The sequence below is a fragment of the Leopardus geoffroyi genome, chromosome B2 (assembly GCF_018350155.1).
Source record: "Leopardus geoffroyi isolate Oge1 chromosome B2, O.geoffroyi_Oge1_pat1.0, whole genome shotgun sequence".
Classification (NCBI taxonomy): Eukaryota; Metazoa; Chordata; class Mammalia; order Carnivora; family Felidae; genus Leopardus; species Leopardus geoffroyi.
This window is the reverse complement of record NC_059332.1, coordinates 90,836,519-90,858,998: the sequence shown is the minus strand read 5'-3', so window position 1 is coordinate 90,858,998 and position 22,480 is coordinate 90,836,519. Positions and strand designations below refer to the sequence as shown.

The window sequence follows — 22,480 nt, the reverse complement described above, 5'->3', positions numbered from 1 at the left end:
AATGTGAAGGCAGTACAAATTTCTTTGCCCTCTTACTGGGTTGTTTTGTTTTTGTTTTTGTTTTTGTTTTTTAACTATATCACTGTGTAATTTTCTTTCAGTTCCCTTTCACGCCTCTGGAATGCCTTCCATTAAAACAGCTGTAACTCTTCAGCTTTGCACATATGCTTTATGCATGTAACCAGTCTAAATATAAATGCATATTTTCTGATATAACTATGTGGGGGGTTTTTTTAGTTTTTTTATTTTTTTAATGCTTATTTTTGAGAGGGCAGGGGACAGAGAGAGAGGGAGGTACAGAATCTGAAGCAGACTCCAGACTCTGAGCTGTCACCACAGAGCCTGATGAAGGGCTGGAACTCACGAACCGTGAGATCATGACCTGCGCCGAAGTCAGATGTTCAACGGACTGAGTCACCTAGGCACCCCTGATATATCTGTTTTACATAAGAAGTGAAGTTAGCTAAAATGTATACAATTTGTTATAAATTTTGCTATTTCAGATTTTCATATGGATCTATAGCCATTTGAAATAAAATATTCCAGATTTAGGAAGTGAATTTATTAGATTTTTTTGGTAATTTATTGAGCTGATGTTTGTAATTATAGTATTAAATTATAATAAGTTCATAATTTTTAGTTTAAATAGTATAAAAGCATTTAGTCTGTGTTATGGTATTCGGTTCAGTATTTTTTATATTCAGTATTTTTATTCTTTTAAAGTAAAACCCAATTTACAAACATGTTTATATTATACTATTATTTGAGTTATTTATATTGTTATTTAAATAACACTAATACTGTAGACTTGAGAAATGCTAAAACAGTGTTTGACTGCTTGTAATCATTTTTCTGTCTTTTTATAGTAACACCATAGAAAATTCTCTAGACAGCCATTCAGAATATTTCACATTAAATTGTCAGAAGTTAATTTGAGAGCTATTTATTTCATTTTAGAAAGTGATATATTGAATCTCTTTATTTACTGGTTTCCAGCTGATATTTGGAATTGCAAGCATTTGGTAGATATGTTTAATAATTTTAGTTACCACTACAAGCATTTGTTGACTACATTTGTATAGCCATCTTTTGATAAAATTGAAAAAACTATTTTTATTAAAGCTGAGTGTAAGATTTTGTGTCCCAGGGAAATCTGATACTATTCATGTATTTACTCAAAGTGCATACAAGGGAGGCGAATATTCAAACTTAATTTACCATTGCAGCTTTTTACTGTCTTGTCTGTAGCTGGGGACTTTATGTTTTGTTGTTGTTATTGTCTTATAGCATACTTAAGTGAGAATGAGTGGGGAGAAAGAAATTATGTTTCTATGGTTAATATTATAAATTAGGATTCTGTTTTTTAAGGGAGAAACACAATAGTCCCATATCTTATTTTTTTTCTTGGTTTTATAAGTAGATGGGAAATGCAGCTGTGACTATCCAGACTGTAAAAGATTCAAGTTAGTGGCTGCTCCTAGAATATGATCAGAGAGCTGTTAAGTCTAGAGGAAGGTTTAAGCTAACTTCATTAAGTATTTTATACACACAAATACACATACACACACACAAGCTCAGAAACAGAAACTGGAGACACTTGGAATAGACCTTATATTTATTCAAAAATCATCATCTTTGTTTGTCCCTTCCTAGCTTCCCACTGGGTAATATGAGTGAGAGCTGGCTACCTCAGTGCATATGGGTTGCACCATAGGAGATGAGCTACAAAATTATAAAACTTAAAGCTTATGGATAGTTGTTGCTGGCACATCTGTCTATCCTCCCCTCTGATGTAGGAGTGGAGAGAGAGGAAGAAAGAGGGAGAAAGGAAGGAAGAAGAGGGAGAGAAAGGAGAAGGGAGGAAAAGGACGGAAGTGAGGGAGGAGGAGAGACTGTAGACCAACTGACCCAAGGACCTCATCTTTTACTCTTGAATATAAACAAATGTCCTCTCGAAAAAGGAAGAGAAAGCCTTTACCCTGGGATATAAGTAGTTGTCTTCTTGAGAGATTAGAAAGGAGCCTCTTTCCTTTATTACCCTTAAATGGGAGAAAATGGCTCTGGGGGAGTGGAGACATTCTCTGCCATTAAAGCACTTGACTTTCCATCTTTTAGATGGCCGTGACCATTTTTCTAAACCAAGAACTTCAGGGAGGAGTATTTTCTAGCAAGACCTAGGTTTCTGGAAAGGATATGTACTCTACTAAACCATCATAGTAAGATAGTCTGCTGTCTACTATTGCTGTCTACTTAGGAGGGGAAAAAAAAGAATCTAAAAAAAGAAAAAAAGTTTTCAAACTTTACCCAAATTGCATATTCTCTCCAGTAGTCTTTTTGTCCTCTTGTCCATGAACATCTCAGTTTTCTGACTATGGTATCTGATTTACTTTGTCCTGTAGCTATATTTTTGAGATCATATGAAGCAAAGGCCAGATAAGCTTAAATGGCTTAATGGATGGTCAAATTTGTAGAGAATTGAGGTATTTTACATTTGTGTTTATGAAAGCAGCCTAAAAAAATAGAGATAGTTAAGAGCCAATCTAAGACAAATTACAATTTTGTGATTTTTCCTTTATAGCAGTACAGTTTTAATTAGTCTAGCTAGTAAATTTGATTGAGAGTATATTGGCTTAGTGTGATTTTTTTTTCTGCCCAAATTTTTAAAAGTATATTCTTTTAGGAAAGATCTCCTCAAGTGTGTAATTTGAGAATGTTAAATGCACAGTTGGGTGTTTAAGAATTACAAATAGTGATTATTGTCTAAGAAAAGAAATGAAAAATACTGATAGAAGGTTTAAAAATACATTTTATGTCGTTACTTTACTGAAATTAGATTCAGTCCGGAACATCTTATAATGGTGAGTAATAATAGGTCTTGAAGTCCAGTGGCATCTGTAGAAATGAAATTGTTAGCTTACTAATGAATTTTATTTGCATAGTAATAGACTAGCTAGTCTTGCTTAATTTACTCTACAGAATAGATGTGGCTATTTTGGGTCTGTCAATAATAAATGTCATTGCAATTTGGATTGTCATAGAGGTCAGTAAAATATTTTTCTGTGTGCAATACTATAATGTATTGAAGAAAGATTCTTTATTCTGTCTTAGCAGCCTTTATTGGATTGACCTAGGTTTAGCAATTAATTAAGTTGATCTACATCTGTACTACGGGCACTAATTAGGAGCAGTAGAGTTTGGGCCATAGATTTCAGATTTTGGACATATTTGAGAACATCTTTGACACAGCCTAAAATCAGAGTGCTTGGATTTATAGAACTTCATCATTAAATTATTTTATCATTAACTTAATCATTGCAAGTAGGTTGGCTTCAATATATGTTCCTTATTTTTGTTACTTATGTGTGTATATATCTATGTGAACTTAAAAAAAATTTTTTTAAACATTTATTCATTTTTGAGACAGAGAGAGACAGAGCAGAATGGGGGAAGGTCAGAGAGAGAGGGAGACACAGAATCTGAAACAGGCTCCAGGCTCTGAGCTGTCAGCACAGAGCCTGACGCGGGGCTTCAACTCACGGACCGCGAGATCATGACCTGAGCCAAAGTTGGATGCCCAACCAACTGAGCCACCCAGGTGCCCCCATGTGAACTTTTAAAAATTAGTGATACTTAAAACCTTTTCATACTTACAATCAGACTGAAATTTAAAAATGAAAATAGGATTCTAGACTTACAAACTTTAAATTACTGAGAATGGTTCATGATTTAGGGTCTCTTTTTATATAGTCTATTTGCCTTGGTAAGGTGAAAACTCAATGGGTAAGATGCCCAGTGAGAAACTGCTACACTTAATTTTAGCATGTGAACTATATCTGAGTCATCAATCTTAATTCTAGGTATTGAAAAGAATGATTTTTAAAACTAAGATATTACTGCCATTGTTCAGCAAGTATTTATTGAATATTTGTGTGTTCCAGACTGTGCTAAAGACAGAAAACAGAAAGAGACATTTTGTATTAGTATTGCTTTATAATGTGACGAGGGAAACAAAGGTTAATCAAATGATTATGCATAAAGTGTAAATACACAGATTTCATAATTAACTTTTAACCACTCATTTTAGCATCTATTAATGAGTTTTGGACTCCATCATTCCTTTCATTCCACTGCATGTAAGGAAGAGCTTCTCCTCTCTCCTATTTATTATTTTTCTATTCATTTGGATTCTTATTTTACTCAAAGGGTTTATAATTCATTATGGTATTACTTACTTTGATAATCATATTAGCCCAAATTTGGCAACTGGGAGTCCCTTCAAACTGGCTTCTTAGCCCTTTTGACCTTCCCCAGTCCCAGAATTGGAATTAATCATTTCTGCAACCTGGTTCCTTTTTAGAAGAGAATGGTATTTAGAAACCAGTGAAAGTGTTTGATTTTTAAAATGAACATTTTCATTGCTTTCCAAAAATTTATCATCCAGAAGAATGAAAGAGATGATGAGATTTTAGAGTTTTCAAACCTTTAACAAAAAAGGAAATACAATGCTGAACAGTTCCTTTCAACTAGAAGAGTTCCTTCTGTAGCTGTTATTTTCAGACTCCTCCAGGGTGCTCTGAGGTGCCACAGGAATTGCTCTCATGAAGTTGGGAGCAGGAAAGGTATGCTGTTTGGGAGGGAGAAATGAGATTAGGATCTCTCAGGTCCACTTCAGTAGCTTTCATCTTTATATATATATATGTTGAGCTACTACAGTAGAGTTTGTTGGAAGAAAGAATTCCACAGCCAAAATAAAGTTTTAAACCACTGTTCTGCACATTAGTTTTTCATAATTTGCATAAGGATTAGTAGTTTCTGTTCTTGTGGCAATACCAGGTAGACTGAATAGAATATCAATTCCATTCCATTCCATTCAATTTCATGTATGGAATATCAATTTAGCTTTTCTTGTAGGGGTGGGATTTGGTCTTCTACTTTCTCATGTATACATTAGACCTAGCAAACCAGTGGTTTTCCCTTATGGGCCTTGAATACCAACTTGAATACTAATTGGATACCCTGGCTGAAAGCACTAGCCTGTAAGTTTTCAAATGTAGTTATCTTTTACTCATCAGGCAATTGTGCCTCCTCCATCACATATATTTGCATATATGATATATATATGCATATATGATAAGATAGTCCTGTAGCTAAAAATGCTGCAGCACCTCTAGAAACTAGAATTGAGCCAGAAAGTAGAGGGTATACCTTTCCAGAGTACCTTTCTCTCCAGCGCTGTGGGTCATCCTCACTAACTGTGAACTCAACACACAGAGAATTCCACAGTTCATGCTGTCTTCACTCTCCTGACCAAAATTTAGCACCACCACCCCCCCCCCGTTTGTTAATTTGTATAAATGCTTTTTACATAAAAAACCATAACAAAATAAATTTTATAGTTTAAATAGTTTTTGCATAAATAGCAGTTATAGCTGTGTCACAAACTTTTTAACATCATGTATGATATAAAGAATATACTTCATAAATAATCATCTTTAAATCATAACACGACATAAATATTCTATCATTATAATTTGAATCATTGCCAAAAATCCTGTGGAAAGGATTTACTTGAAAATTAAGATGGATATTAATCATTTTTTCCCCTTAAATTAGAGGTTGTACTTATTAAACCATGTATTTATCATCTCCTGATCAGGTACCATATAATTTTATTCCAGATGGAAGGTATTTTAAAGACATTTAATAGTTCATTATTATGTTTATTTTATCATTGAATTTATGAAAGTTCATTAGTCCACATTTTTATTACAGGTGACAAAACTAAACCTAATAATGTGCCCAAAGTCAGAAATCTAATAAGCTTTGCAATTACAACTAGAACCTGGTCTTTTTACCACCCTTTCAGTGCAAAATTGACATTTTCATTTAACCTGTTATTGCCCTGCCAAGAGAAGAGAGTGCAGAGAATATGCTTTTAAATTCCACCTGGAAAAATCTGGCCTCAGGAAATCATCAGTAATCTGTATGAAAAATCTATGGCAACCCAATGATTTTCAGTGATAAAATTTTTTAAAACATTCTTTTCAGAAAGTATATGATCTTTCAATTATTATAAAATCTTTTTTCACATCTTCAAGAGACAGATGCCAACATATTCCTTTTCAATTATTTCAAGTTTCTCAGTAATTACAGTTCAAATTGATACATCTTGAAAATATAATGTAAAGTCATATTAAACTATATAATCAAGGTGAAAACACTTTAGTCGCAAGGCCTATGCACATTTCCATGATTTCCAGTCATTTCTTCAACGAATTCTCTTCAGTACATTCTTTTTAAAAAAAAAAAATTAGCATTTATTTATTTTTGAGACAGAGAGAGACAGAGTGTGAGTGGGGAAGGGGCAGAGAGGGAGACACAGAATCTGAAGCAGGCTCCAGGTTCCGAGCTGTCAGCACAGAGCCTGACACAGGGCTCAAACTCACAAACCGCGAGATCATGACCTGAGCTGAAGTTGGACACCCAACCGACTGAGCCACCCAGGCCCCCTAGTACATTCTTTTTATATTAAAAAAAATAAAGAATAAAAATTAAACTATATCAAATCATAATAACTATCATTTGTGGAAACAGCATTGAGAACTAGTGATGTTTAGCTGAAGAAAGCACAGTCATACTGGAGATACGGTAGAATTTTTCAAATGTTAGAAGAATTGTTATGTGTGAAAACAAGTGCATTTATTTCCTGTTGCCTTAGAGAACAATACTGACCTTGGTCCCAGGGAGTGGGATGTGTGGGGATCAGATTTGGGATGAATATAAGGAAAACCTTTGTAAAACAACTAGACTTTTTTCTTACTGAATGGACCACTTTTTATATGCTGGTCCTACTGAATGGACCACATTTTCTGGGTACTTTCTAATTACTGTTTGTTGTCTCTACATGACCCTTGTAAGGCAGGTACCATATTATCTCCATTTTACAGGTAAAAACTGAAGCATGGGTAAATTTGCCCAAGCTTATCTGCTATACAGATGCTGAGTTATGATTCAAACAAAGGTCTAAAACACTGTTGGTATTCAAAATAAGACTAAAATATGTTGTATAGGTTAGTTTGGCATCAGGTAAGAGTTTTGTCTAGATTGGTAAGAATTTTTTCCTAAACAAAAACATTAGTTTGAGTATATCTTAAACTTAAGTAATATTAATATTACTATTAATATTCTTGATTTTTAATGAACAAGTAATATTAATATTCTTGATGTTTTGCTTTGTATTGTATAAAAAAACTAGAAGAAAATTATAACATGCTTAAGACCATTTTAATGTATAAAATTCACTTCATTAATAGCTTATACAATATTTTTACTTGTTTATAAATAGTGAATAAGTTGTAAAAATGAATTTAGATTTCAAATTATTCAAGGCATAAATGTATATGGTACACTTATGAACAAGATTTGAATTAAGAATTTATAGGGGCGCCTGGGTAGCTCAGTCGGTTTAAGCGGCCAACTTCGGCTCAGGTCATGATCTCATGGTCCGTGAGTTCTAGCCCCACGTCAGGCTCTGTGCTGACAGCTCAGAGCCTGAAGGCTGCTTCATATTCCGTGTCTCCCTCTCTCTGACCCTCCCCTGTTCATGCTCTGTCTCTCCCTGTCTCAAAAATAAATAAACGTTAAAAAATTAAAAAAAAAAAGAATTTATAGATAATTTTCAAGCATCAGTTGGATAACATAAATTGTATTACCTTTAAAAGATATGTATGCTAGTGGAAAAATAGATATCCATTGTCTAAAAAAAAAGTACATACATATGCTTAATATCTAAGAAAGCATTATTTTTAAGTTAAAGAAAAAGCTTATAGGAAAGGGAAGTGCATTCAAAGTACTTACTATTTTGAAATTTTAAAAACTGTTGTCTTAATATTTTAGACTCTGCTGAAATAGAACTGTCTTATGCTTCTAAGTATATTGTATGGTGTCGTGATGTATGGCGAATTGATTGTAAGATTATATTTTTTATAGTGGACTTAGCTACAAAAATGATAATTTATTTTTGCTGTCATAGTGTGTAATGTACATTAAGTACTCCAACTTTGTTTTGTTATTATACATTTTGATAACAGGTATCTTTTAGGGTTTAGAAAATGTAAAGTATCGTGGATTTCTTTTAACCAAATATAGCATTTAAAGCTCCCTACAACTCAAACATAGAAATTATAAATATTAAAAATTATTCCTTTAAAGAAATTGGTGAAGAATATATTTCACTTTCAGGGTAATGCCCTAAATATAATTCAGTAATGATAACCTGTATCTATTTATCACTTAAAAGCTTAGGTTTCTTGAGAAGAACTGCAGATTCGCAGCGTGAGAGTCCAGAGGTGGCTCTAAATTGCTGAGCGTAGATCTAATTACACAGCTTGGAGCTGCGGAACCACTTCTCTCTACTCCAGATTACTTTTCTGGGTTTATTTGCATAATTTGATGCATGAAGACTAGTCAGTGAATTATACAGTTTTCTATGTAGGTAGGACAAGGTAAATTAACCCTATTTGAGGTAGTTTGTATTTTCATGGTACATCTGATAAACATTTAACCACATCATTTTAAACTAAAAAATATGTTTTAGTAGTTTAGTTGCTTGTCAGGAATATCGGATAATAAATGCTAGTTGTTATAGACATAATTAATAAAATAGACAATTTTAAAATTTATTATTTTAGCCCTATTTTCAGGGCTGAACTGTTACTTTTAGCAATAATAGTTTTCTGGATGTAATCCAGATATAGTAGTGTCAAATTTTCTACCATTATAAAATATAAGAATGCTTTCTTCATTCATGTCCATTAGTAGGACATATTTTTCGTTAATGAATATGATTAATTTGATTCATTATAAATGTAGGTAGCTTTGATTTAGGAACTGTCTTTGACTTCAAAGACCAAAAAAAATTTTTAAGATGCTCTCAAATTAGCTTATTTTAGAAGTTGTTTCTTAAATCACAAATTTTGAACTTTGCAATGGCATTAAAATACATACACATGTAGCTTTACAACAGTATGAAATGACTAACCAGTACCAATTTTAGTTTATTAAATATCAGTGAAATGTTTGCTAATAAATTTTTTAAAACAATCCAGGAAAATCAATTATCTGATTGGAATATTGGAAGTTAGCTTGATACCCCACATTGTAATAAATGTATCTGTGAAAGTATTAACTCAGCCCATATCTTATTATAATTTATAAACTTTTACATTCAAACTTCTCATAAATATTTAAAAAAATAAATGCTTTTTGTGAAAATGAGTATTTTCTAACATTGGAATTTCAGCTATCATTTATTAAATACCTACTGATTGAATCACAGTTGGGAGAGCGGTACAGGGGATGACAAGGAGACCTCAAAATTAGTAAGATGTAAACTTGCCCTTAGGGAGCACCTAAGGAGGGAATATAACTTGATGGAAAGAAAGTAGGCTTTCCAATGAGGCTAATTCCCTATTCTGTTCTTGAATGAGTAGCAAGTTATTAAAATTCTGAGCTTCACTTTTCTCATCTGTAAAACACTAATAGTGTTGTTAGTAGTAAGATAGAGAACTATGCATCACACCTAGTACTGGGCTGGGCATGTCATAAGCATTTAATCAATCATGTATTTTATTATTATTTTATTATTAGTCCTAGTAGTTCACGACAGTGAAGAAACTTGTATATATATTGAGATTTACAGAAGGCACAAGTATGAACAAAGTACTGTGGGAATGATTAATTTCCCTAGAGAGAATGGAGGTGAATCATTAGAAATGGGTTTAAAGGTATGTAGAATTTCCACAGATAAATTTGGCAGTAAGTAAAGAGAAAAATGAGTAACGGCCTGGAAATATACGGCCGTTCAAATGCATGGAGGTTTTGAACAGCAAAAAGAATTTAGAGAGATGACACCAGAAGACCAGTAATGAAGAAACTTGAAATATCATGAATTTTAAATCAAGTAATTTGCTGACTATAAGGAAGGACCTCTATTAATTTTTTAATTATGCTTTTCTTTTTCCTTTCCTTTCTTTGTTGTTGCTGTTTCTTCCCATAGTTGTTCGTGTAATTAATAGCACCTTCTTTGTTCCCCATCTTCTCAGATTCCATTCTTTTATCATAGTAACTAAGTAAAGGCTCCAAAAGCAAAAGGGACCAGTGCTGGGCTGCCCACTGTCATGTCCCCAGTGCCAGTCATGTAATTGTTGGATAATGGCAGACTTGCAAAGGTGCTATGTCAAGCATAAAAATAACTAAAAATAAAAGGTAGTCAGTGATAAATGTTTAAGAGGAGGAACACATGAATTCGTTAGATGCTCAAGAGAATAATATATCTTTTATATGTGGAAGCATCAGGGAAATTTTTATTTTAATTTAACCATATTAGTAACATCCATCTCCCCACATTAGGTAAAAGGCTTCTTTTATTTTTCTTAAAGAAGTTTTATGAACTTGTACTAACTTTTCAGGCAGTTCAGTGGCTGCAAAGCTATATTTTAAAATGTTTAAATCAAAGTTCCCTTTTATAAGATCTGTCTCCAACTGTCATACTCATTCTTAGGAATACCTCTCTACTCTTTTGCTCATCTCGACTCTTCATAAAAAACAGAGCACCCCCTTGTTTCAAATTAACCCCACCCTTTAAATTTTTTTGCTGTTCCTTATCGTATCAGTTTACAATGATAAAATCATCTCTGGCTTTTCCTATCTTTTGTCTACTGTTGTCTTTTAAATACTTCCTTGAGTCATATTTTCTTTATCATCATATATGATATATATTTCTTTATAAAAATCCACATTTTGCACAATGATAGCCTTCTCTCTATTCAGTTTAAAAACTTTCTCTAACACAAAAATAATTTCTTAAGTACACACTTTTAGTGGTATCATTTTTTTCTGAGTCTTGAATCAATTTTTTATCTTAATATATATTTTATAATGAGGTTGTATTTTGCTTTTCCAGATATTCCTGCTCCTGTGTCTATATGTCTGTTTCTGCCAAAAATCTGTATTTACCACCCTTTAGATTTATTCTCTGTACCTTTGACCTCTGTATACTTTACCTTGAAATGCTATTTATTTTCTTCTACAAGAATACCTGTCTTTTTTTCTTAAAGCATTTCCAGGTACTCTGAACAAAAAAAATAAATTTTGTCACTTAGATCAGAAGTACCACCATCACTGACCTTGTAAGTACATTGTTAAATATGTTTCCTTCAAGTTTTTACTTTGACACCATAAATTCCTTAGCAATAAAATAATCATATCAAATATACTAGTACAGTAGTATATTATATGTGTACTCTTCTTTTTAAAATGTTTATTTATTTTTGAGAGAGAGAGAGGTGCAGAGAGAGAATCTTAAGCAGGCTCCACGCTCAGCTCAGTGGAGCTCAGTCCCGCAACCCTGGGATCATGACCTGAGCTGAAACCAAGAATCAGATCCATAACCAATTGAGCCACCCAGGCACCCCTGTATATATACTCTTATAATCTCATTGCCATCGTTGATCATTTCTCCTGTTCAATATAATTTCTATATTTCATTGTAAAACTATTAGGGCTTATTTCAGTGGGTAAGACAGACAATACAGAGTATACAAAGGAAACATCTTTTTATCCTCCCCACTCCCATTTTCATTTTGGGAGGTATTTAAGTTGGTGGGTGTCCAGCTCTAATTTTAAACACACATGCATGCTTTACATATATACTTAGAATAATACTATGAAAATTGTTCTTCAACATGTTTTTTTTTTTTTTCCACTTAGCACTGTATTATGGGCATCCTTCAGATCTGTGTGTCTGTATTTGTGACAGCAAAATCCAGTGATGTTTGCTACTGAAGTTCACCACCTTTTCAAAAGTTTATGACTGGGGCACCTGGGTGGCTTAGTCTGTTAAGTGTCCAACTTTGGCTCAGGTCATGATTTCACGGTTTGTGAGTTCGAGCCCCACATCGGGCTCTGCACTGACAGTGCAGAGCCTGCCTGGGATTCTCTCTCTCCCTCTCTCTGCCCCTCACCCACTTGCATGCATGCACTCTCTCTCTCTCTCTCTCTCTCTCTCTCTCTTAATAAATAAATAAATAAATAAATAAATAATAAAAATGTTTATGTCTGTTTTTATGTCCTTGTCTATGATTTTCTCCAAAGCCACAGAGAAAAATGCTGATAGATTTAAGAAAAATAACTGTTTCCATTCTAAACAAGATTCCATAAACAAAGTCAAAAGATAAAGTGTAGACTAGGACAAAATATTTGCAATATAGAAAAAGACAAAGCATATTATCTTCTTCCATCTACAAAGAATGCCTAACAAATTGATAAGAAAAACATCTCCAATAATAAAATAGATAATACTCAGAAAAAAGAAATAGTTAAATGAATAGTCATATATATTTGACCCAGCAATTTCACTCTATAAAATTATCCAAAAGATATATTCACAAATTTGTGAAATGGCTTGTGAACAGTTATTTGACAACATTGCTTTAAATAACAAAGATTGGAATCAACATAAATGTCCACCAGACAAGGACTGGTTAATTAAGTTATGGTATTTCTAAGTAACATTACAATGCAGATGTAAAAAGTACACGAAGAAACTGTGTGCTGATGTGAAAAGATCTTCAGATGATCTGAGTGTCTTCAGCTGTCCAGCACTGGCAGGCCTAAAATGAGAACTCTGTAATTACTTGTAGCGTCCCTCCACAGATGTCTCTTGGGTACACAGCCTGCAGAACAAGACCTTTTAAAATTGCATTTACCTGATAACACAGATGTGGTAACATGGCCATGCCAATCAAAACTATTTTGTGCCTACATGCTCTTGTGTTACATAAATATATCTGAAACGCATTTGTTGTGGTACTCCCCGTTAGAACTACAAAACACAGAAAATGATTTGACTGTGCTCTCCATCCTCCCAAAGATATTGGAATGTTCTAAATGGGTGGAGAAGAGTTTTTTTTGTTTTTGTTTTTGTTTTTTAACTTACAGTTGGATGGATGACTTGATGCAGGGCTTTCAGCTTTTGATGCAACATGCATCCAAATCACCTGCAGGGCTTGTTCAACCAGATTGCTGGGCCCCATCTTTGGAGTTACTGACTCAGACCTGGTATTGGGCTGTTCTGATAGGGTTACAGGGGATGCTGCTGCTGCTGTTGTGGGGACCATGCAATTTCAGAATTTGTTTAGGTCATTAGGACTTAATTCTCTTGAGGAACCCAGGTTAAGAAAGTTGGAAAGAATTGAGAGCAAGCCACGTTATAGGCTGTGCCAGTTATAATGAAAGCATAAACGTCTAGGACATAAAACTTCTCACCCTCAGGCCTCATTCTTTAACCCTTGCAAGAACAAATACCCTATATTAAAGAATGTCATTCCTCAGCGACATTTTCCATGGAACATCTGTCTGCCATGTTGTCTATGTTTTTCAGATATTTCCTGCCCAGTCTTCCTTCTTAGTGGAAATTTCTAGGAAACAGTCTTTGATTCAACATTTCACAGTTAATCCTTGCCCTCTTTCCTCCTGTTTTCAGATAATCTCAGGTTTAAATATTCCTTTTATTTTTTTACTTCCCATTCATCTTGCACAACACCTTCACAAAAGTTGTTAAAGGATAAGTGGTCTTTTAAATTATTTTGTGTGGTGTTGGATACATACACACTTGCATAAATGAGGAATAAATAGTTAATATAGGTGTCAATTTATAACAGTCATTTACTGATCTCACCATTTAGTCTTTTAGGCCAAATTCATTTTATTGTTTATTACCCCTTCAGTGGTGTTGATACTAACTAGTTCTGACAGAGTTTTCTAAAGTTCCTGTAGAAAGAGTGTTAGCATCTCCTTGGAACATGTTAGAAATGCAAAGTCTTGGCTTGCCCCAGACCTACTTAATCTGAAAGGGTGGTGGAGGATAGGAGCAGCAGTTGTGTTTTTAATAAGCCTTCTGAGTGATTTCGAAGTATTCTAGAGTTTGAGAGCTATGCTTTACTAAATGCAGTGTTTTCACTGATATTATATACTTCTATTTTTATAATAATCCCGTGACACTAGTGACTATCTGTGGACTGGTGGAAATAAGAATCAAAGATTTTTTTGTTTTTTCTAAATCACATTGCTCTTTAATAATACTTCAAAGTAGAATTTTGGGAATTTTTCAAATAACATGTCCTTCTTTCCTTTGAATACACCAAAACAATATGAGTTACCTAAGCATTCTAGTTTTTTGAATGATGATTTATCTGAGCTTTCATTCTTTCATTACTTTTAATCGTCATCTCATGTGAAGAACACATCTTTGGCAAAGCAAATAACAGAGCCAGAACTCAAATTCACTTTCTTTCCTAGTCCAGGACTGATTTCATTTTGTATATTTAAAATAAATGGCTTTTTAAACTAAAAACAAATATATTTTTAAATGTATTAATCTAACAAATGTCAAGTAAAAATGTAAACTGTTTTATAAAGCAATTAAAATTTACCAATGTTGTTGGCTTGAATCTATTGTTGTAATCTTATTTTAATGGCATATGCCCATTTAACTGCTGTTTGGTTACCAGTAGTGTTTAAGATTAATTGGGAGTTATTTCTGCCAAATGAAACAGTGCTGTCCTCTCTGTTATAATTTTCATATGAGTCTATTTAAATTAATTAACCAAATTAACAAACCATAAAATCAAGTATGTTATAGGACCTAAAACCTTGTAATGGCTTCTGTTGGAGCCTCTAAACAGAAAATTCTTAATAATAAAAAGAGTTTATTTTATTGAACAAGGAGTGATGGATCATTTAATAAAAAGAAATTGCCACTTTAAGTTGTAACTAATATTTCTCTTGGCTGCAGTAGAAAATAATTTGCAAAATGATAAGTTGACAAGTCAGAATGAAATAATTAATGAAGATTTAGGGTCATATTTTATTTTCCCTTATGTTCTTCATATCAACAGGATTTACATAATGTGGCATTTGAATTATGGAGAATAGAAATCTGGTTGCATTATAAAAACCCATCTGGGAAATGATCTTGGGGCTATACTGGTTATATGAAATACCTTCATATTTCCTAATATTTCATTTATATAGGTAAATAAACATAGGTTATTAGGGAATTTTTAAAATCATCTCTGTAGTGGTGGTTTTATATATGTTTCCTTTTAAACTTGTTTTAACTCAGAAGAAGAAAACTAAGTTGGTGGTCATTATTAACCAATTTCACACAGTAGTGCAGTGGTCATCTCAAAAGTTGTTAATAATTCAATTTTTAGACCTCATCCCTAGATATTCTTACTCAGTTGGTTTTAGGGAAGGACCCAGAAATCTATTTTGATGAGCACCAGCAGTGATTCTGATGAAGAGGTCCTTGGGACTCAGTGTAAGAAACTTTTGAACGAGAACATACTTCTTCAAGCTAACACACTAAAATTACCAAGGATAAATATTTTAATTACTACTCCATCCATCCTGTACCCTGCTTCTGTAGCCAGGTAGGGCTGATTACTAGTGATTCTTTCTCATCAACAGTAGTATAGCCATTCTGAGCCTTGGAACATATGTATCGTATCCCTGGTGCTCAGTACATTGTTTGGTACTCGGTAGGTACTATGTAAATACAGTGCGATGGATGAACAGAGGAGACCCACCAGCTCCATGTTTAGCATTCCTGTGTTATCCATACTCCATGTGTTACTGTTTTCTCTGCCTCCTTAAATTGTACATGCCTTTTACGTAAGGGACCATGTCTTGTTCATTTTTATATTTCTTCTTTTAACAGTATTATACATGGCTGCTAAATACTTCATAAAAATATTTTGTGCTTAAATACATCATACTAGATTGTCATCTCTATGAGGGCAGGGACTTTGGCCTCTCTTTTTTGCAGTTTTCTCAGGGCTTGATAGTAATTTTCAGAATTCTCAGAAACATTTGAATGAATTAATTAAAAATAATTTCATTTTAAATGATATTTTCTTAAATTTAATGTTAGGGGTTAGTGAAGCTGTGTGTATGATAAACCTTAATTTTATATAAGAGGAAAAATCTGCCTTTTTATTTATTTATTTTTTCAACGTTTATTTATTTTTTTGGGGGACAGAGAGAGACAGAGCATGAACGGGGGAGGGGCAGAGAGAGAGGGAGACACAGAATCGGAAACAGGCTCCAGGCTCTGAGCCATCAGCCCAGAGCCCGACGCGGGGCTCGAACTCACGGACCGCGAGATCGTGACCTGGCTGAAGTCGGACGCTTAACCGACTGCGCCACCCAGGCGCCCCTCTGCCTTACTTTTTAAAAAGAAACTCACAGTTGGAAAACTTTTTACAAGAGACAGAATGGTAGAAGATGAGAGATTCTGAACTGGTGAAGCTTCAACAAGGCATTATAGTTAACAGAATTTTCTATCTAACTTAGTATTAAACAACTTATGTCAATAATGCTGAAAAATATTACACTGAGCTTAAATGACAGTCTCTTGACATCCTATGAAATAAAGACATTTCCCCAGAAAGCTAGCAAACCTATCAAAATCAGATTTGGTTTGTTTTTTTTTTTTTGTTTTTTGTTTTTTGTAGTTGAAAATAAGGAAAACAGAAGACTTTTCCAAGTATTCATGAAACTTACTGAAATAAATTTTATTAGTATGCTCTTTAGAGAGATTCTTATGATCACATTTTTTTAAAAAACATGTTAGTATCAGCACATAAGTTAGAACTCTGACATAGTATAAAAGCTAAAGCTTTATATCCTTAATGGCTGTGATTAAGGTTAAATCTCTCTAGGTGACTTGTGATACTTGTTTTATTGTCTCTAAATGCTTCAGGAGTTTTTCATTGAGGAACTTTGGGTCTTCTCCAGATGATCTACCCTCATTGACTTTGAACACATTCCAAAAGAATATTAGTAATTTAAGCATTCCAATTTTTTGGTGATTATTAACTATGATTTTACTCTACTCTGAATTTTAATTGATGTGCCATATATGGAACAGTTTCTTTGACAGGGTTGTAGATGTAAGATGATTATGGGTAAATTAAACACTGTGTGCTCTAGATCTTTGTCAATCTGTCTCCTTTCTGGCCAAATCCCAGGCTTCCCTCCCCTTTTCACTTTTACTCATTATCAAAATGACCTTCTCTTTTACTTAGGGAAGCTAGCATGAGTCTATCCTTTCCCTGACTAAAACCAATCAGTTGCATATTTTTCTAAATGTGTACCATGAAAATAAGACCAAAGTTCTAGCCTCTGGGAAAACATAATTAAGAGATAAATATGGAGAGATATTGAGGGAAAAGCAAGAATTACGACCTCCGTGTTGTTGAGGCCTACGGGGCATACCCTGGTAACTCCAGAGAGATTGAGAGGTCTCAGTTTGGTTGGAAGCTGGGGTTAGAATTTGTCTTAATTCACCGAAAGCACCCACACTGCTGATTGTCCTTAGGTTGTATGTTTCAGACTATAATTAAAATGTCAGAATTACCTGACATTTTCATCATATAAAATTCAAAAAGATCAATTGTCCATATGAAAGAATAAAAACGACTTTTGTTATACTAATGGCTCTTTGGGAAGGCTGCGTCCAGCTGAATGTGGGAGTAAATGGAAGCCAAAGGCCAAAGAAGAAAAGATAGGAAGGAGAGAAGGCAGGCACCGCTAGGCAGCAGATACAGTGTTCATCACTCTCTTTTTTTATATTCTTCAGTTGCATTGACATTCTGCCTGGTGACTGTTCCTGAAAGTACTTTTTTCCACTTCTCCTTGACAAAGCACCCAGATACGTGACTTCCCTCTAATTCAGATTTCCACAGTCACTTTTTGAGTAATTCCACAGGAAGGTCAAAAAACAACAGAAAATTCCAGATGCCTTTCTAGAAGCATTTTTGTCTCCAGCAGTTCCCTAAACTCTATTTTGAATGGTTGTTCTTAGACATGATTTTGTCCAAGGAAGAGTGTTTTTATTGTTTTCAATTTCTTTAAACATCTTTACGATACTGGAAATTTCACTGACTGTGGGGAAACAAGGCTTTTGTATATTTTTATAGTCTTGTCTCCATAATATATGATTGTACTCATGAATCATGTCTTCAAAAGAGAAAAGCACAAATTAAATTCCATGCTTTATATAATCCATTAATTTCAGTTCTGACTTATGCCAATGTATAGATTAACAATGTGTAAAGCCTTATTACTGATTTTTATTTAACTTGCCTTTATCCTATATACACTTTGTTCTAAAACAAGGAAATGTTGGAGAATTCATAAACTGGGGGTAATATTTTGAAAAATTAATAGTTTATATATAGTGATTTTCAGACTGGTATTAAGCTGTCTCTTAATGAATTTTAGTATTAAATAAACTGTTTTCCTTTATTTTAGGTGATGGTGTTTGTGCATGCTCGAAATGCTACTGTAAGAACAGCTATGTCTCTAATAGAAAGAGCAAAAAATAGTGGTCAGATTTCCTGCTTTTTACCTACCCAAGGAACTGAATATGGACATGCAGAAAAACAGGTAGGAAACAAATGATGGCAAGATATAAGAACTAAAGCATATAATGTGCCAGATATTACAGATATTTTATATATGAAAGATCTATGGTCTTTAATTTCCAAGGAGTTGATTTTACATATTTATCATGTTATAATCTTTCCTTTTCTCTTGATATAATAATCTTCCAAAGGATATAATGTACTTCCAAAAGTACACAAATGTGTACAATTATCACCTCTATCTCTATGATTAGAATTGTGTTTAGTCCTACTCTTTAAATTTTTTTTTTTTTCAACGTTTATTTATTTTTGGGACAGAGAGAGACAGAGCATGAACGGGGGAGGGGCAGAGAGAGAGGGAGACACAGAATCGGAAACAGGCTCCAGGCTCTGAGCCATCAGCCCAGAGCCTGACGCGGGGCTCGAACTCACAGACCGCGAGATCGTGACCTGGCTGAAGTCGGACGCTCAACCGACTGCGCCACCCAGGCGCCCCTAGTCCTACTCTTTAAAATAGAGTTAAAACAGAAAATATTGTTAAGTTCCCTAAAATATGTTAACATCTAATAGGATTATTATTTTAAAAAACTATTATTATTTTTTAATTTCTCAGTTTTAATTTCTAAGGTTAATACGAACACATGAAAACCGCACAAACCAAAGCTCTTAAAAAGAGAATGTGAAAGTTTAGGGGCGCCTAGCTGACTCAGTCAGTAGAGCATGCAACTCTTGATCTCGAGGTTGTGAGTTCAAGTCCCACATTGAGTGGAGTGATTACTTAAAAATATGATTTTAAAAAAAAAGTATGTGAAAGTTTGAGACCCGAAATTTTTACAACAAATGCCTTGCTGCACAGTGTTTGGTCAAAGGACCTAAAAAGCCTGGGTCCTCTAGAAATGCAGAGAACCTCAGGCCCCATACCAGCTTCACCAAACCATAATCTGCATGTCACCTCAATCCTCAGGTGATTTTATGTGCATAACAGTTTGACAAGCACCTCTCTAGGTAATTTGAGTATTGATAGTATCTAGGATTTTCACAGATTTCATTTAATTATGTGAGATAATGATTTAGATCAAGAGTGGATAGACTACAGCCTGAGGGCCAAAGTTGGCCACCTGTTGTTTTTTTTTAATTAAAGTTTTATTAGAAAATAGCTGGACTCCTTTTGTTGTCAATGGCTGCCTTTTTTTGCACTGAGGGGAGAATTGAATTGTTGCTGCAAGGACTGTGTAGCCCACTAATAAGCCTAAATACAAGGCCCTTTACAGAAAATGTTTGCCCAGATTTAAAGCTGTGATAATAAATTTTCAAATAAAATATTAAAATTTTCAAATTTTCAAATAAATTTTCAAATAAAAAACTCAGTGGACATAAAATGACAGTAACTTCAAAGTTTTTTATATGCATAAGATTTAACTGATATTTACAAAACAGCTGCTAGCTGCCAGATATTGTACTATATATACACTTTCACATTTATCATGTTAGTAAGATGTACTTAATTGTTATGACTGCACTATGAATGCCATCATTTTATGTTGATATTTTAAATTCTGCATATGATAATCTGATGTCAGTTGTTTTGAACATCAGATTCTTTCAATTTAGAGCTATAAAATGTGTTCATTTTCTTCATTTTTTTCTGCTTAATAATATTTTCTATTATATAACACTTATTAAACAGCTTTGTAGTCTTCCGGTTATTTATTAATTATGAATTTATGAGTGCCTTTAAAAAGGTTGGCATTCATAAGTCTTCTTTCATTTCGTTGGAAATAAAAAGCAACTTGATTGTGTTTAAAAGCCAAGCCTTGAGAGCCACCTTGTGGCTTTCTGGTTACTTCATTCATACCTCTCAGTTCTGAGAGCTATTGCTATTGTAAATAATGTCAGTTTATTATTTAATTTCTATAGTAATAGTGCTTAATATTTATCAGCTGTTTACTTGTGCCTGGCATTTTCATTGCTGTACAGATAACTCATTCAGTCCTCACAGACCCTGTGATGTAAGTCTGTATTTTTATTATACCTTGATATTATATATGTGTAAGTAATTACAAAATAACATGAAATATTGAAACCATATAAAATAATTTATATAGACACAGTTTCAAATAATGTTTATTTAAGGCATTGTCACCAAATAGTTTCATAGGTCATTATGCTTAAAAAAAAAAAAAAAAAAAAAAAAAGACCTGGAGAAATGAAAAGTTTTAATACAGTTAAGTAGACTAGAAAATCTCAAATCATTTTTGTTATACCTTTTTAAAAATATTTTGATTTGATATGCTTTTCATCCAGTCTACCTATTGTTATTGGATTTTTTTAAAACAAAAATGAAATTCACAAACATTCATTAAAAAGTACATGTTTTCAAGGAACATTATCCCGTTCATCATTATATTCCTAGCCTTTCATATAATGTTTGGCTGATAGTAGTTACCCCCAGATTACTTTTTTTTTTGTTGTTTTTGTTCTTCTGAGACCAACATTATAAGAGAGAGCCTCACTTTGATTTTCTCATTTGATCTGCACCACTATTCTTTCCCTTAGAGATTCTTATCCCCACTTTATAGATAAGGTAACTGAAACTGGGAATAATTTTCTCAGAGACGACCATGTAACAAGTAGTAGAGCCATGATTGGAATCAGTCTGACTCCAAAGACTGCCCTTTTTACCACTCTGTATCCTAAGCATTCAAAACCTAATCCAATCTGGGACTTTCTAAAGCATGTAGGGCTTTTTGTTTGTTTTTTGTTTTTAATAAAATGGAAGAACATTTCTTCAGTCCGACCATATCCCCCATTTCTGCTAAGGAGAGATTCAAAAAGCTGGCCCTTCTTCAGTGGATATGATTTTATAACAAAAGATAAAGTAATCTTTCTGAATGCTTTATCGAAGTTCCAGAATTTTAGATTGTTTTTCTAGTGCTAGTTGTATGCTTCTTATTTCTTTAAGTTCCTTTTGAACTTGAATGGTATTAACATTCTAGCAATTCTGCGGAGCTATTGTCATGATGGGAGGAGATATTCCTTCCCATGTTCTTCGAAAAATGGGAAATTAAGTACTCAGAACATTAAAATAAAATTAGAAGGTAAATTTGCTGTGGTGTGGTACATAGAAATTTAGCCTCATGACTCCTGTTAATGGAAATACAGCTAAATCCCTACCGTGCCACACTAGTACTTTACCCCTAAGTGTTTAAATGTAACCGTCTCAATTCCTGACGTAGCGATTATGGTTTGTAAAAGCATTTCTTTACAGCTTTATTCAACACTGTATAACTTTATTTGTATAAATAATAAGTAAAACTCCATGGAGGTATTCTCCTTTTCTTTCTGTGTGTGTGTGTGTGTGTGTGTGTGTGTGTGTGTGTGTGTGTGTGTGTGTAATAAGGCTATTTTTTGCCATAACCACAACTAAAAATGACTCTTTTCTTCCCAGTAAGTAACAATATATTTTAGACTCCTCATATCATTCCCATCTTTAATATAAAATTTAACCCCCTATGAAAAACCAATTATATTTCCAAATTGTCCACTGAAACAAGGAAATAGGGAAAGGAAAGGAAAGTATACCTTAAGCATAACCTATGGAGATGGAAGTTGTGGCTCTCTCTGGAGAAGGTAGTATATCAGGAATTCCTAATGAGGCCCAAAGCAAGAGGGCACGTTAACAAAAGGTCTGGTTCTGATGTGGCCTCTAGAAGCCCTGTGGCCTTAAACACATAAATATTTTTTCTCCTCCTCCTCCTCCTCCTTCCTCCTTCCTCCTCCTCCTCCCTCCTCCTCCTCCTCCACCCTCCTCCTTCCTCTTCCTCCTCCCTCCTCCTCCTCCTCCCTCCTCCTCCTCTTCCGCCTCCTCCTTCTTCATCCTCCTCCTTATTTATTTATTTATTTATTTATTTATTTATTTAGAGACAGAGACAGCACAAGCAGAGAGGGGGCAGAGAGAGAATCCCAAGCAGGCTCTACACTGTCAGCAC

At 33.9% G+C, this 22,480-nt stretch overlaps 1 protein-coding gene across 4 annotated transcripts in view; it reads left to right on the top strand.

Annotated features, from left to right (window-relative positions):
• Positions 1 to 22,480, top strand: part of ASCC3 (activating signal cointegrator 1 complex subunit 3) — a 355,335-nt gene that overhangs the window by 170,518 nt on the left and 162,337 nt on the right. For all 4 annotated transcript variants that reach the window (XM_045499142.1, XM_045499143.1, XM_045499144.1 and 1 more), the window contains exon 14: positions 18,379 to 18,513. In XM_045499142.1, the coding sequence (XP_045355098.1) occupies positions 18,379 to 18,513 (135 nt within the window). The remainder of the gene's footprint in view (positions 1 to 18,378; positions 18,514 to 22,480) is intronic.